The sequence below is a fragment of the Podarcis cretensis genome, assembly GCF_951804945.1.
Source record: "Podarcis cretensis genome assembly, chromosome: 9".
Classification (NCBI taxonomy): Eukaryota; Metazoa; Chordata; class Lepidosauria; order Squamata; family Lacertidae; genus Podarcis; species Podarcis cretensis.
In genome coordinates this window covers 61,554,278-61,570,872 of record NC_137178.1, presented here as the reverse complement: position 1 = coordinate 61,570,872, position 16,595 = coordinate 61,554,278, and the positions used below count along the sequence as shown (strand labels likewise).

At 40.9% G+C, this 16,595-nt stretch overlaps 1 protein-coding gene across 6 annotated transcripts in view; it reads left to right on the top strand.

Annotated features, from left to right (window-relative positions):
- CORIN (corin, serine peptidase) overlaps positions 1 to 16,595 on the top strand; it is a 117,528-nt gene that overhangs the window by 88,833 nt on the left and 12,100 nt on the right. For all 6 annotated transcript variants that reach the window (XM_079989659.1, XM_079989657.1, XM_079989661.1 and 3 more), the window contains exons 15-17: positions 1,794 to 1,904; positions 4,528 to 4,657; positions 16,144 to 16,266. In XM_079989659.1, the coding sequence (XP_079845785.1) occupies positions 1,794 to 1,904; positions 4,528 to 4,657; positions 16,144 to 16,266 (364 nt within the window). The remainder of the gene's footprint in view (positions 1 to 1,793; positions 1,905 to 4,527; positions 4,658 to 16,143; positions 16,267 to 16,595) is intronic.

The following is a 16,595-nucleotide window of genomic DNA, read 5'->3' as shown; positions in this document are numbered from 1 at the left end:
GGCAGCTTACAGATAAAAATAAAAGCTAAAAACATAGGGAGGAAAACCAATTAAACATTGATAGAATTAAAACACACATTAAAACCATACAAATATTACAATAAAATTACAATAAAAAAGGCCTTTTGTTAAAAGCAGTCAGTTCCCCAAAGCATTTCAGAAAGATGCTGTATTGTTTTTAACATTTGATTGGAAGCCACCCAGAGTGGCTGGGGAAACTCAGCCAGATGGGCGGGGTATAAATAATAAATTATTATTATAATTATTATGAAGTCTCTGCCAGTCTAGCTTCCCTAGGGGAGGGAGTTCTAAATTCTGGGAACAGCCACCCAAAAGGCTCTCTCCCACACCCCTAGCAAGTGTGCCAGTGAGGTTGGTGGGACTGAGAAGGGCCTCTCCTTAGGATCTCAGAACCTGGTCATAATCCATATAAAGGAATATGGTCTTTCATATAGCTTGAAACTAAGCTGTATAGGCCATTGTAGGTCATTATAGGCCATAGGTTTTTACAAAGGACTGTGGATAAAATAGAAAAAAATGGTCAGCTACAACATGCACAGATGACATTTTGTTTTGCCAGTTGAGTATTAAAAAGACTGCAGTGGCCAAAATATTAGGAAAAAGACAGAGGAAGTGGGATCTCCAGGTTCAAAGACAGTAGCCAATTACGTTTCTAATTCTATTTACTGAGTAGCAAACAGCAGACAAGAGCTATGCTTTCAAACCCTACTTGTGGTATTCATGGAAGCTTTGGGTTGGTCACCCCTGGGAACAAGATGCTCAACTAGATCAATCATCCGAGCTCTTCCTAGGTGCTTATAATGAATCCATGTACTTTATTCCATCTGTGTATCAACTGCAGAACTTGTGTTTCTGGTCACAAAACTGGCATTTTAGATGTACAAAATTACTTTTGTTTTCGAGGAGGAGAGACCCAATTCATATTAAGGTCATTTCCACAAGTGATAGAACAGGTATAGCTCTGATCCCTTAAATGCATTTATTTAAGCATTAATGAAACTAACCTGAATCTATCTTTATGTCAATCTTGGTTTTAAAAAAATATTATTCTAGAGAAGACTAGGAGGGTGGAGAGGTCTTTTTCCATGCTTTTGATATTTGTTCCTTTTGCAGTCATCCATGATGATGATGATGATTATCCAAAGACTCTCCTCCAATTGTTGTTTTGTTTTGGTTTTGGGTTCTGCTTTTCTTTTATAGTTTTATATGTCACTTAAAGCATTCTGAGCTCATGGATTTGTAATGCCTTTATTGTGGGTTATTTGATAAAAGACATGTCAAGATTTAATGAAGGACTGTCTGCTTTGTTTACCCTGCTCAATTGGTTCTGGAAGAATTCACATTAGCGGGAGGCAATCTTGCACTATTTTTCCTTACTTGGAATTTTGTGTTAGTTTGACTTGTTTGTGAAAAAATTAATTCCACAAAGTTGGAACCATAGCCATAAAGATGTAAACAAGATAATACAGAACTGTTCGTTCCTTTCCATGGCAAATCTTAGAGGGGAATCAGATGAATAGTTCCCCCACCCCACAGCCCATGGAGTGTGGGCACCATGGAACTGTTCTACTTGAAGGGGTACTTTATCAACAGTATGGCAGTTCATAGTGGCAAGAAAACTCATTAGATACCCCCCCCCCAAGCAACTCGGGGCATTGTTAAAACAACATTTGTTATTGCTCTCCTTTACATAGATAATGTCATTCTCAGTTCTGCAATGAAGCTATTTCTACTTCTGGACTTACTGTATGTCTTTGCATTTTTCATGGCAGCATTTTGCAAAAGGGATGAACTTACATGTGCCAACCATGACTGTGTGCCTCGAAAATCATGGTGTGATGGGCAGATAGACTGTGCTGACAAATCAGATGAATGGAACTGTGGTAAGTTTTAGCATATGCACAAAAAGTCAGAATATGAGGTTTTCCATCTTAATTTCAGGGAAACCTTTTAACAATGCTTGAAGTAATTGGCTGGTTGTGGAAATTAGCATGGAAAGGTACATTATCCCTTTTAAGGTGAATCATTGCTCCTTTCCACTTTTATAGATGGAAACCAAAAACCCAGAAATAGAGACAAAAACAGAAAACTCAGAAACAAAAAACTATTTACAGCATGGCCCAAACTCAAAATCTGCTGGGATGAGAGATTTTGGACATGGCAGATCTTGAGCTGGCTGAGCTGGGGCTATGTTTGCATAAATTTCTCATCCCAGCTGAGCTGAAGATATGTCAGCATAATTCTCCCATTCTGGCTCAGACAACAGAACTTAAGCCACCGTAAGTTACGCTGACATAAATCCTCAACCAGGAGTGTTCCAGGGATGTGAATTGGGCAAGGAGAGACTTCCACCTATTTCAAATGTTTTTCAGCATTATCACATGACCTAGTGGCCCAGCAGAACTTACATTGGCAAAAAAATGGTGGTATAAGTTGAATTCCTCCTGAGCAAAGTTTGGAACAGGGTTAACTTATGCCAGCACAATTTACAATGGCATTCTATAGTTAGCATTGCTCTGTAGATGAGTCCACCATGTCTGTGTGTAGAACAGGTAAACAGATGAACACAGATATGTTCCCTTCTCAGTACAGAAGTCCAGAAAACAGGGCTCTCAAGAGTAACAAAACCAATTAAGACCCAAAATACACATTTCACAAAGATCATACCAGTATTTAATGAGTGGTGTTTTAAGGAACAATCTAAACTATAGAAAGATGGTGCAACATATGCCGACATAAGTTATGTGTTTAAGTACTGGTCTTTACCAATGGATGGGGGTTGGCGGAAGCTTGAAAGAATGGTTTTCATCTGATGTATGTAAAGCAAAACTATTTTAAAACCCATATCTCTTGCGTATCCCTGGAGACAAGCAGCAAACTATTCTGAAACAGTGATTTCTGGCAATGGAAACTGCTTGGTCTTCAAATCAAGCTCATTACATATTTCATAGCTATGGGAATATGGTCCACTGTGGAGTGTTTAATTGTGCCATCACTAAAAGTAATTTTTCTTCTTCAGTCATTGCATATATGATTAATCAGGAATGGAACTAATGACTAATCTTGCTGGTAGAAAGATCTCCAGAGTAAAATAGGCCGAGCAGATTGGGGGGGGGGGGGGTTGGTCCAGGTACCAGTGTGTTCAATTTGTGTCCACATTCAGGAAACAATGCTGGCAACAATTTTTAGATGGCACTCTATGCCTCTAAAACTGTCTCACTCAAACAAAACTTTATCTCTATTATGTTCATGGTGTGAACATAAGGACAAAGACTTCCTACTACCGTTAGTGAATCTGTCCCATAATGGCAAAATCATGGGGAAAGGTTTTTATAGAAATAAACTGGATTACTAAACAAAACTTTTTGTTAATACCTACACTGGCTCTTCTTAGCAGTTGAGATGGCCTGAATGGAACCAGCAAGGAGTTAGTTAATATTTTGCTTATGGCTGAAAAAGAAGATTTATTTCTTGTTACCTAAAACATCTGAGACAGGCAATCGCAAAATCTTGGTATGACAAAGTCTGATGCCTGGTGACTTCTGAATAACTGACACAGAAAATCTGTCTAAAGGACAGGCAGAGAAATTCACATGATCCTGACATTATACAGTTGTATGGAACTCAGCTGGGAAAGGTGAATAATTTTTTTGTTTCACTGGTGCAGATGCACCATGGTGTTCATTCTCTCTGCACTCTGCCCAGCAGTCATTCTCATGTACTATAGGCCAAGCTATGCCAAGGTGAAGGTGTTCATGCTGGGATCGTTTGGTCATTTGTATGAGCTCCGTGTGTCACCTGCAAACAATCATAGAATCATAGAGTTGGAAGAGACCACAAGGGCCATCGAGTCCAACCCCCTGCCAAGCAGGAAACACCATCAGAGCGCTCCTGACATATGGTTGTCAAGCCTCTGCTTAAAGACCTCCAAAGAAGGAGACTCCACCACACTCCTTGGCAGCAAATTCCACTGTCGAACAGCTCTTACTGTCAGGAAGTTCTTCCTAATGTTTAGGTGGAATCTTCTTTCTTGTAGTTTGGATCCATTGCTCCGTGTCCGCTTCTCTGGAGCAGCAGAAAACAACCTTTCTCCCTCCTTTCTCTTTTCTTAATCTTTGCGATTAAGCTAACATTGTCTGTTGCTTGTTTCCTGGTAGCAGGGCTCTTTTCTAAGCTAAACATTCATTCCTTGTTCACACAATTTAAAACTGATTCATGTTACACAGGGGGAACTTAAGGGACAGTACTGTAGAAATGTTAAGCAAGTTTATACTTAGAAACTTGACTGGAGGCATTAAAAGCTTCATCAAGGAAGAACATACCTAAGTACAATACACTACTTGACACAGAAAGAACATGAATGCATACACCATAAAATAGGCCCATCTTAATAAGAAAGCATAACACGTGTGACAAGAAATCTTTTTATTCACATCCGCATGTGAGCCAGCCCACAGACCTCTACAGGCTCAATGAAGTTACATTTCCCTTTTTTTTTCTTCACAGTGACCCTGTCTAAAAACAGCAGCTCCTTGATGTTCCTGACTGTTCACAAGTCAGCTTCCAATTACCATGTATGCGCTGATGAATGGGAAGAAAATTTAAGCCATTTGGCATGCAAACAAATGGGTTTAGGGTAAGGTCAGTAGTTTGTAGCATTGATCAACTTTTCCAGGTGTGACTATGAGTCTGGGTGAAGCTGATTGAGTCTGTGACAATTTCTTAATTAGCAAAAATGCTATTTTCTTCCTTTGCTTCTGCTGTCTGTTTACTTAAAACAATCTAGACTCTCTGATGTGACCTGGTTTGCGCATCACACCATGCCAAATGGGGCTGCAAGAGTGGAGCTTATAGCTGTTTTGTTCTTCACTGGACCTTTTTGCTACCATACCATGCTGAGCTAAGCCAGGGTATGGCTTAACATGGCATCCAAACCTGGGCTTGTGGCTAGGCTTTCTTCAGACTAACCATGAGCTGTAACCAATAATAAATGGGTAGATTAGTAAACTAAAGCTATAGTTGATTAATTGGGAGAAGTCAAATCTAATCAATGAGGCTACAAGTGAAAGATGCACTTGTTTATTTTGTGAGGCAGGTTTGGTATGTTACTGTAATAGTGAATGAAAAAGAAAAGGTTAAGCTTTTCTTTTTAACAGTGAGTAGTAGCTTTTTGTTATTAACACGTACGTAATTTCACACTTCCTTCAAAATTGCATAAAACCATGCATGTTGGGGTTTTGATAATAAGCCAGCTTATCTAAATGTAAGCAGTTGATTCTATGAAAGGTAAATGATTAACCAGCTAATCAATGTTTTCATAACTTGAGAGGCCTTCTGTGGAGAATCCATAAGCTAGGGTTTTAAGGGGAATTTTGTTGAAAGTGGGAATCTCAGTGCCATCCAAGTTTGTTTGGGGATTATTAGGATTGGTTTGGTTGTGCATGATGAAGTGATCAAGTGAGTCACATTTAACAAATACAGTTTTTTCCTAATGACAAGGTTATTGACCACTTGTCCTACTTCTGGCCTTCCAAAGGCATCTGGTTCACCAATGTGGGAAAGTAAATGCTGGAACAGATAGGGTTTTGGTCTGATCTAGTGGGGCTCTTATTATTATTTTATCCATATGTTTGAAATTATTGCATGCCCATTGTAAACCTGACCTCTGGAGCAGCTGGGAGGACATAAAAGACCCTTTCCGTTTGTTTTGTAAAACTTGAGTGGTTCTCTTCCCTATAAACTGAATTCCTAAAATCTTATGCTGTTGATCCTGATTTAACCACAGTTCTTACAGCATAAAACACATTGGTATAATATTTTGTTGCAGAAAACTCTTTTATGCTAGATGAGGCTTGTGTGTGTGTGTGTGTGTGGCTTAGGTGTACCACTGTTTAATCTAGGCAAGAGGGTTTGGGGTACTTTGTTCTGTGCAGACAGGATATGAAACACTTCTGCTTAGATAACCATACAGGCTGAATTCAAGTGACCAAATATTACATGCTCCTGGTGTAGCATTTTAAAAATATTTTGGTGCTAAAAATTCAAATTGTCCCTCTGTCGTTTAATACGTTATTATACAATGTTTACATCTGAAGATGCTTTGGGAACAAAGTGTACCACAAACATGCAGTTTGTTTATTTAACAGAATTTCTATACTGCTGTGCCGTGCTGTTGTGTGTAGTTATTATTTTAGTCCCTTTTAAGCTTTGTTTGTTATTGTTTTACTATTTTAATTGATTATTGGTTACCTAAAAAACATAGTCCCTGTCTGTTTTCTACTCCCATTCTGCATTTCTAGCCTCCTGGAGGAAAGGCTGCCTTTTCCAGGTCACTGTGAAGAGGCAGAAAGGTTGGAAAATGTAGTTCCCAGATCTTATGGTCTCATTTACAGTCCCATGTGAATTGTTTTGAATGTGTAAAAAGGTAAAGGAACCCCTGACCATTAGGTCCAGTCGTGGCCGACTTTGGGGTTGCGGGGCTCATCTCGCTTCATTGGCCGAGGGAGCCGGCGTACAGCTTCCAGGTCATGTGGCCAGCATGACTAAGCCACTTCTGGCGAACCAGAGCTGCGCACGGAAACGCCATTTACCTTCCCGCCGGAGCGGTACCTATTTATCTACTTGCACTTTGACGTGCATTCGAATTGCTAGGTTGGCAGAGCTAGGACTGAGCAATGGGAGCTCACCCCGTCGCGGGGATTCGAACTGTCGAACTGATCGGCAAGTACTAGGCTCTGTGGTTTAACCCACAGCGCCACCCGCGTCCCTGTTTGAATGTGTAGATTGGTACTAAATAATAAGTAATAAAGAAGCCAATTAATAATAGCCAGGAAAGGCAGCTTAAGTTAGTGCCCTTTTATAGCACTTTTATCATTACAGTAATACATCTCTAGTCCCATGAGTCACAGGGATGTGGGTGGCACTGTGGTCTAAACCGCTGAGCCTCTTGGGCTTGCTGATCGGCTGTTCGAATCTGTGCGACGGGGTGAATTCCTGTTGCTCTGTCCCAGCTTCTGCTAGCCTAGCCGTTTAAAGCATACCACTGCAAGTAGATAAATAGGTACCACTGTGGTGTAAGGGTAAACGGTGTTTCCATGTGCTCTGGCACTTGTCATGGTGTCCCTTTGCGCCAGAAGCGGTTTAGTCATGCTGGCCACATGACCCGGAAAACTGTCTGTGGACAAAAGCCGGCTCCTTCATCCGGAAGCAAAATGAACGTCACACCCCATACAGTGGTACCTCGGGTTACATACGCTTCAGGTTACACACTCCACTAAGCCACAAATAGTGCTTCAGGTTAAGAACTTTGCTTCAGGATAAGAACAGAAATCATGCTATGGCGGCGTGGCGGCAGCGGGAAGCCCCATTAGCTAAAGTGGTGCTTCAGGTTAAGAACAGTTTCAGGTTAAGAACGGACCTCCGGAATGAATTAAGTACTTAACCCGAGGTACCACTGTAGTTAGGGGACGCGGGTGGAGCTGTGGGTAAAACCTCAGTGCCTAGGACTTGCCGATCGTATGGTCGGCGGTTCGAATCCCCGCGGCGGGGTGAGCTCCCGTCATTCAGTCCCAGCTCCTGCCCACCTAGCAGTTCGAAAGCACTCTTAAATGCAAGTAGATAAATAGGTACCGCTTTATAGCGGGAAGGTAAACGGCGTTTCCGTGTGCTGTGCTGGTGCAGGCTCGCCAGAGCAGCTTTGTCACGCTGGCCACGTGACCCGGAAGTGTCTCCGGACAGTGCTGGCCCCCGGCCTCTTAAGTGAGATGGGTGCGCAACCCCAGAGTCGGTCACGATTGGCCCGTACGGGCAGGGGTACCTTTACCTTTACCTTTTACCACTGTAGTTGCCTTTGACTGGGCTTAATCTCCAGGGGTCCTTTACCTTTCTCATTTTTTAAAAAAGTGATTTTGTGATGCCTATTCTGAATTATCCTTTGCTTGGAAGTATTAAGGAACAATCTTTAAAAATGCATATTTTAAAGACATGTGAACATGGGAGTTCTTTTTCCTTGAGGAAAATCAGGTTAGGTGACTGAGAGGTGAATTGAATCCGCAAAACTTTTTTTCTTAAGGTTGGTGAAAGAAATGTATGAAAAATGTTGGAGTGGGGGGGGGGGCAGTACTTCCAGGTGCCTCTCATTTGCTATGGGTGTGGTTTGTGAAATTGTATGATGAATGGTGGAATTTGTTGCTGTATGTGAGTTGACCTGGCTTATGGATTTACTTATTTTGCATGTTTTCTTAGCTGCTGCTAAGACATTCATCAAAAGAGAGAATAGAAGAATGTTTTAGTGCTATGCCATCTTCTCAGAAATATCAAGGAAGAAGAAAAATGTGTTTTGGATTTTGACGATCTCTAACAGTGCAGGCTCTAAATGCTGCATTTGTAGAGTTTTAACTGAGCAAAGCTCTCATAGGTATTGAAGGTGTGTGGATCAAAGCATGCTCTGCATGGGCTATACTGTCTATATTATATTGCTGACTTCCTGCACCTTGTGTAATGAATAAATAGTACAGCAATCTGTAATTTAGTCTGCTATGGTAAAACAACAACTGATTTACCAAATGCATGTGAAGCATGATATTCATGTACATGTGGATGTTCTCAAAAATCACCCAAAGGTGTCTTAAATGTCAGCCACTAAGAGTTTTATCAACTGTGCTTCGTACCAGAGGTTCTGGGGCACTTAAAATCAGTTATTTTAGACATGTTAGCTAAATGCGTTCCAATTCTTTTGCAAATTTAGCTGCACTAAATTAGCTCCTATTCAAATATAGTCATTTGCAACCATGCTACTCCCAGCAGCAATGGTCAACACACTTTCCCATCTAAATTCCAGTGTAGATAGAATGCAGAACCTCATTTGCATTGTAGAACAACAGGGTCTGTGCTAGAGGCCTTGCATCATAAATTATATTGCAATGCAGATGTGCATCTGCTTCCATTCTGCATACAGTTTCTACTCCAGGAAAAAGAAAACACCATGTGGAAATTACTCCTGCATGAGTAGCTTCCCTACTGGGTTTCAGTGGGATTCGTTTCATTCTCTGAATGCTACCAATTGCTTAAAGGTAAAGGTACCCCTGCCCGTACGGGCCAGTCTTGACAGACTCTGGGGTTGTGCGCCCATCTCACTTAAGAGGCCAGGGGCCAGCGCTGTCCGGAGACACTTCCGGGTCACGTGGCCAGCATGACATTGCTGCTCTGGCCAGAGCCAGAGCCAGAGCCGCACACGGAAACGCCGTTTACCTTCCCGCTGGTAAGCGGTCCCTATTTATCTACTTGCACCCGGAGGTGCTTTCGAACTGCTAGTGTTAAGTTTTCCAAAACTATTATTCCAAAACCAGTACATTATAATGTGTACTACTACAACTAGACTGAATTACGTCAGCCTACAGTTGCTTTTAATAGTTTATTCTTAAGCTCAAACTGCACAATGTATGGAATTATTTCCTTTTTTTTTATCCAAAGCACACCAGCCTTTGCTGAGCACAAGGGCACTTGAAGAGAAATCTGTTTCCCCTCAGCTCAGAATTGCCCTCCAGGTGGTAAATATGCCAGATAAATGCATGATAAAAAAGCTCTTTTTTCATTCACGAGGAGAAAGATTCAGGGTCTTCTGCTCACACACAGCCTTCCCCAGGTTGCTTTGGTTTTTAAAAAACTGTGGAGGAAAGAATCACAGAACTGGCTTACTGTGCACTTTGATCCAAAGCCTTACACTTCATATTTCTATGCATCTCATGTACTATATGAAAAAGAAATTGTGGTGTGGCAGATACAAGTGGCAGATACAAAGGCAGCATCTAAGAAGCAGCTTTCCCCATATGTGTCCACTGCACTTTGATCTGCAGAACTGGCACCATTACAGATGCCACATAATACTTGTTCTGCAGTTGTGGGACAAGATGCATCTGAGTTGCTGCCTTCTGTAAAATGTTATGTTGCTTCTAGTGTATCTCTCTCTTTTTACACTACATAACATTTCTCTTTGACACACCCCTTTCTCAAAACCAATTTGTCGTATTATCCTAGACTATATATAGCAGCATTCCCATATTTCATGCCTAACTGGTCAAACTTACTCATGACAATCACAGTAATCCCAATGGGACCGTTCTCCTTTGCAGCAGTTTATTGCGTGATGAACATGGACCCTAAGAAACATAGATTCCCAGAGTCCCTGGCACCTGGCTGAGATGTTGCTGTTTCTGGTGCAAGGGGGAAATGGAGTTCTTCAAGAAAGGCCTCCTGCAGGGCTTTACATTGTCTTGTCACTGCCAGGCCTGTTTTTGGTGGAAGGGAAAGAAGCAGCTGGGGAGGGGGCTTCTGTTGATGTTTGTGAACTCATTACTAGAAGGCCAGAACTTCATTGGAGGTTAGGTTCAGCTTGTAATGACTTTGGATGGAGTACAAACTTTGTAAATTTCAATTCCAAACTTCAGAAATGAAGAGTAGAAGAAAACAAACTATACCACGCTAACTGCAGGCAATAAACAGTTCACCATGTGCAATATGCTAGATCACTCTTGCAGAACTAATTATTTAATATGTCAGAGAAATGTATGATAAATAAGCCATGAAGTCAATAACATCCAAAGGGAGGACCTGAATCTTGTTCATTCCACCAGTTCTGCTCAGATTATTTCCATTTGGCAGCTCTGACATACAAGCTTTGCCAAAATATCACTTTTGTTCATTAATCTGCAGTGTGCTTGGTAAAAGCTTAGTACCTGTTTTAAATCATTCTAAAATAAATCTAGCTGAAACTGAGAAATAGATTTTGATCAGCTGCAGAGTGTAGTGGTGCCCCTTAAGGATTTTAAGAAGTATTTTTCTTGATTCTCCAGTTCCTTTCCTGAAGCATTTTCTGCAGAAGTATATTTATTATTATATCAGCTAAGGAGGAGCACTGTTTGGAAAAAAAATTGCTTGTTACAGATATATATCAAGTCTCACATCGTTAATGTTGACCTAAAAATTGAAATTTATAGGGCAAAAAAGAGTGTAGTCAGTCACTTAGGATCCTTTTTTGTTTGTTTATCCAATCAAGCATCTAAAACAACCTATTCTGCAGTCAGTGTTGACTGTAGTTATAAAGACAGTGTCAAAACAGATTACATTTAGTTCCCTTGACTTCTCATCACTTGATTATTCAATATTTGGGGTTGGTTCACACATGTCCATTCATTACTTGACGACTACAATCTCAGGTAATTGCATGGGCCATCTCAGATCTAATAGTACAGCAAGAACTTCAAATGTCCTCAAATGCAGTGCTTTTCAGTGGAGTTGAGAAACATTCAACAACCAGTTACCAGATGTAGAAAAATCAAGTGATGTACATGCATGTGTGAATGAGGGCTTGATTATTCATATCTGAATGTGTGAACAGAATCCATGGAAAAGCACTGAATTTGAGGGGTTGTGATTGTTTTGCCCACAACATATGATCTGTGATATGAGGGACACGGGTGGCGCTGTGGGTTAAACCACAGAGCCTAGGGCTTGCCGATCAGAAGGTCGTTGGTTCGAATCCCTGCGACGGGGTGAGCTCCCGTTGTTCGGTCCCTGCTCCTGCCAACCTAGCAGTTCGAAAGCACATCAAAGTGCAAGTAGATAAATAGGTACCGCTCCAGCGGGAAGGTAAACGGTGTTTCTGTGCACTCCTCTGGTTCTCCAGAAGCGGCTTAGTCATGCTGGCCACATGACCCGGAAGCTGTACGCCGGCTCCCTCGGCCAATAAAGCGAGATGAGCGCCGCAACCCCAGAGTCGGCCACGACTGGACCTAATGGTCAGGGGTCCCTTTACGTTTTATGATCTGTGATTACTCAGTTCATACATAAAGCCAGCCAATGGCATATCCTTCAACATTTCTCCAATGAAAATAGGGACGTCCCATTCCAAAATGATAATTTTACTATTTATACCCCCTACATCTTACTTGGTTGCTTCAGCCACTCTGGGCAGCTTCTAACATATAAAAAAACCAGAATAAAACATTAAACATTAAAAAAAAAAACATTTCCCTATACAGGATTGCCTTCAGATGGCTCGGGGGTCGGATAATTCCATACCCTCCAACATTTCTCCAGTGAAAATAGGGACATCCTAAGGAAAAGTGGAGCATTCTAGGATCAAATCAGAAACCAGGACAGCTTCTCTAAATCAGGGATGCCTCTGGAAAATAGGGACACTTGGAGGGTCTACAATGGATGGTTTTCAAGACATCAATAGGTATGTGTGAATCAGCCCTTTACAGGGTAATTCTAATCCATTTTCAGTTGCCTGTTCAGCAGGTACAGAGGATGGTTTCAGATATTGTACTCAACTAGTTTGAAAGAAAGCACTTAGTGATTCGGCATCTCCTCATGGGATGAATATGCACATCTCCAGCTCTTTGGATTGTGTATGGAATAGTTGACAGAGGAAGTGTGAATTACTCATGCTTCCTTTCTCATTGCTTTAGTGGAATGTTGCAAATCCACCCAGACAACTAGCCTTTCCATCATAACCCTGAAGCTTTTCTCATCATGGGAAGTGATGTTGGTGATAAGCGTGAAAACAGAAATCGCTGTTCATTGAAGTTGCAGTTTGTGCTGCTGCCTGAGTTTCCTATGCCAGTGGAGCACTCTTCGCAGAAGCAGAACTCCCTGGACCTGTTAAATGCATAAATTAAATGCTACTCTGAGCTCCGTGGGAAGGAAGGGAAAGATATATAGATTTAATAGATACAAACAAGTACATGGCTAGTTGTAACATTTTAAAAAATATATTATCAGGTTCTAGATACGTTGTGAGTAGATTTTTTTCAGTTCATTAATCATCTCTCTTCTAACCATTGAATTATTTGATTGGTTATGTTTAAATAATCACCCAAAACTCAGTATGGAAGATCACTTACAATTAAATAAACAAAAAGCAGTATTTAATAATATTTGCTTTTCCATAGCCTATTTCACTTACATATCAGGGCTAAGATGGCCTTGTAAAAATATACAAGTGTTCCTCTAAGTCTTAAATGCACCAATAAAAATTGGCCCTTACTAATTGATTCAGTAATTAAGTTTAATTAAAATTGCAGTGTTACAGTGTGAATAATATCAACAGCAACAACAATATTAATAATTAATACTATTTTTTTAAAAAAACTGGCTATTTTTCAAGTAAGCTTCATTCAGACTGAATGTGCTAAATTTAGATGGGCCTTTATCAACCCATATTAAAGTTTCAAAGGATTAATATGTCTCATATATCTTATGGGTGAGCATACAAACAAAGCTGCCCTAAAATATATTTGATTATTTTTGACATGTGTATGCTGTCCCATAACATAAAGTTCTCTAGGGAGCTTACAATGAATGAGCAAAAAAATTAAATAAAAAATAAAACATACAGTGGTACCTCGGGTTACAAACAACTCAAGTTACAAACACTTTGGGTTACAGACCCGGAAGTAGTACCTCAGGTTAAGAACTTTACCTCAGGATGAAAACAGAAATTGCGCACTGGTGGCAGCGGGAGGCCCCATTAGCTAAAGTGGTACCTCAGGTTAAGAATGGTTTAGGTTAAGAGCGGACCTCCGAAATGAATTAAGTACGTAACCAGAGGTACCACTGTAAAACCATAAAAAAACTGAAGAAATACAGCAGACACTACAGTCACCCACAATATAATACCACATATTTTAAAACTGAGAGGCCCAGGCTGCAGAGCTTATTTAAAAGGTCTCAGTAGGGTTCTGTTACTGAAAGAGTTTTCTCCCTGATGATTACCCACCTCATTTCATTCAGTGTGGCCATATGGAACAGGGCCTCCAAGGAGGATTTTAAGGTTTGAGTAGGTACATGTTGGAGGAAACAGTCTTTCAGGTAAGGGCGGCTGGCGGTGGGATGCTGGTGAAGCAGTGGCTGTGGTGCATAATGGCGGTCAGTGGCGGGGTGGTGCATTATGTCAATGCAAACCCACATTTGCCACCAAAACCACTGTCAGCAGGTAGCCAACCAGAGCTCCTAAATGAGTGCATATATTGGACACAAAGTTTTCAAACACACATTTGTTGTATTCCTATTTTCTGTATCTTGTACAGCTAAAACTGCAGTGTGAGAAGTGGCACTAATAGGTCTTTCTTAATCCTAGCCAAGAACCTGGCATAGTTGAACGTAGGCTAGGCATAGGTCCTATTTGCCCCCCTTTCACTGGGAGCAGCTTCCTTAATCGCTATCATGGCCATAAACATTTTACATTCTAAATACCCCACCATGACAATCATCTGGTCCAAGCTGATGAGTGCGGCCTCAGGCCCACCTGAGTAACTAGAGAGCAAAGGGGACAGAGTGATGTGGTGGATGGTGCAGGCCCGTGACAGAAGGCTGGTTCCACTCCCTGAAATCATACATAATGATGGGACCCTGTTCAAACCAGATGATGAGCACTTAATTTGCAATCGGCAATGGCTTGTTGGATTGGTTGCAGTTGGAGTAGGTTTGGTGGTGAGTTGCCTGAGCTAGCCAACTTGAGTGGCAGAACAGGCTTTTGGCTGAAGCAAGAGAGACAGCCGGGAGGTGGGCCCACCTACCCTGCTCAACGGGGAAATCTCCCTGAGGGATCTTAGAGGGATCTTTCCAGACACCCAGTTCAGAGGTGGAAGGGCCACAGTGCCTATACTAGCTATCAAATGGGTTTTATGGATTCGGTTCACATCATAGGCAGACTCCTAAATTTGGTTAAACCAATTCATCTGCCAGCTGGTGAGCTGGTGGATCGTTGGATCCATGTCCAATGTCTTAACCAAACCTTTGCATCTGTAATTAATAAAGTTGTGGCCAACTTAAATCTGACACATGCCTCCTGGTATTGATTTATTGCCTGTGCTCCCCACCACGGCTCCATTGCACCTAGGCCCACAACGTCTTTTATCAACAAAATGATTCCGTATTCTGGAGTGGTGTGGAAATTATTTAGCATGACTTTATTCTGCTCTATTGAAAATTCAACTTTGACATCTGTCTGACAAAAGATATTAAGAGAAATCTTTTAAGGATTTTTTTATTTTTTTTAAAGGCTGGATCTCATTGCCCCTTCCAGGTGTGAATTAACTGATTTGGGGGAGCACAAAGGGAGAATGAATAATTTAGTGAAATGTTAGTACCTGATGAATCAATAGCATCCTTTAGGGCTTAAGTGTTTGCATGAATAGCCTTGTAATAGAGAGCTTTGAATACAGAAGGAAAGTTTAGTTACCCAAAACCCAAAGGGATGCAGAAACTGGACTTGCTGACTTGCCAGATCTGATTATTTGCTTCTGAGCCTTTTTAAAAAGAGATTCTGGATTTCAATACAATCTGAGATATTCTTCTATCTGAATGGTTCCCTTGATCAGCTTAAGGGGGGGAAGCATTGCTCTCTATGAATACGCCTGATAATATCTTATTAGAAAAGCAGTGGGAATTAGATTGACAGACACATAATGGGTAAGGGAAGAATGGCCAGGAAGAAGAAATCCACGGAGACCACAAACACTGAATGCAGTCATTAACATTATAACAAAACAGTAATGCATTAGACAGATGTAAAGAAAAATGAGCTATGCTTTGAGCCACTAGGGAGAACTCTTGCAATTTCCATTTCCAAGTCTCATTTCTTCTTCTGGAAGTCAGACATATTCTCTGTAATAATATAATAGAATGTTATCTGGTCCAACTTTGGAAAAATCTCTCCCTGAAGCATATGCAGAAGTAGGATATAATTCAATTGCCTGTTTGAGAGCTGTCTTAGAAATTACTTATCCCATTTGAAGGCCACAGAAAAGCCCTTACTTGTGCCAACCCTGTGTACAGGGAGGATAATGTTTAAAAGCACTTTACATATAGCCTCTGCCTGCCTATGCTGAAAGCATCTGGTGGCAATGGCTCTGGTGTCCAAATACCCTATATACTAAGCAGTGAGCATATATACTAAGCAGTGAGCTTTCAGCTTTAGCAACAATAAGGGTTTTCCATGGAGTGCACATGGAATACATTTCCTCCGCAACTGAGGCATCCTCTTTCTTTCCATTAAAAAGTTTCAGATTCTAATATCAACAAATGTACTAAGCTACCTTCAATGTGTGTTTATTTCAGGGGGCCACCTGTGACAGAAATCGTCCCAGAGTATGAGCAGCAACCATATGAGAAATGGCTAAATCTACACTCTGACTGGGAGACAAAAAATATATCCACATTGCAGGCCCTTTTGGTGAAAGGGTGAGAAATAGCTGTGCTTCTATTGTAGATAGAGTGAAAATGAAATTATGCTTTAAAAACGGTAATTTTTTTCAAACCAGAAACTTTGGGAATTTAGATGTTGACACTTGGTATTTTGAATGCCTGTATAAAATTTCAAATTTCACACTGAAGGATTCAAATTCATAGTTTATTTGTTCATGTCAGAAATGTGACCTTTCACATTCCTTTTAACACTTAAACACTTTGTATACAGAGCCACCTGAAAGTTCTATAAGCAGATTCCAAAATCTCATGGACAGTAATAAAACTAATGTAGGGATGTTTGCCAGATCAAACTCACATAGTCT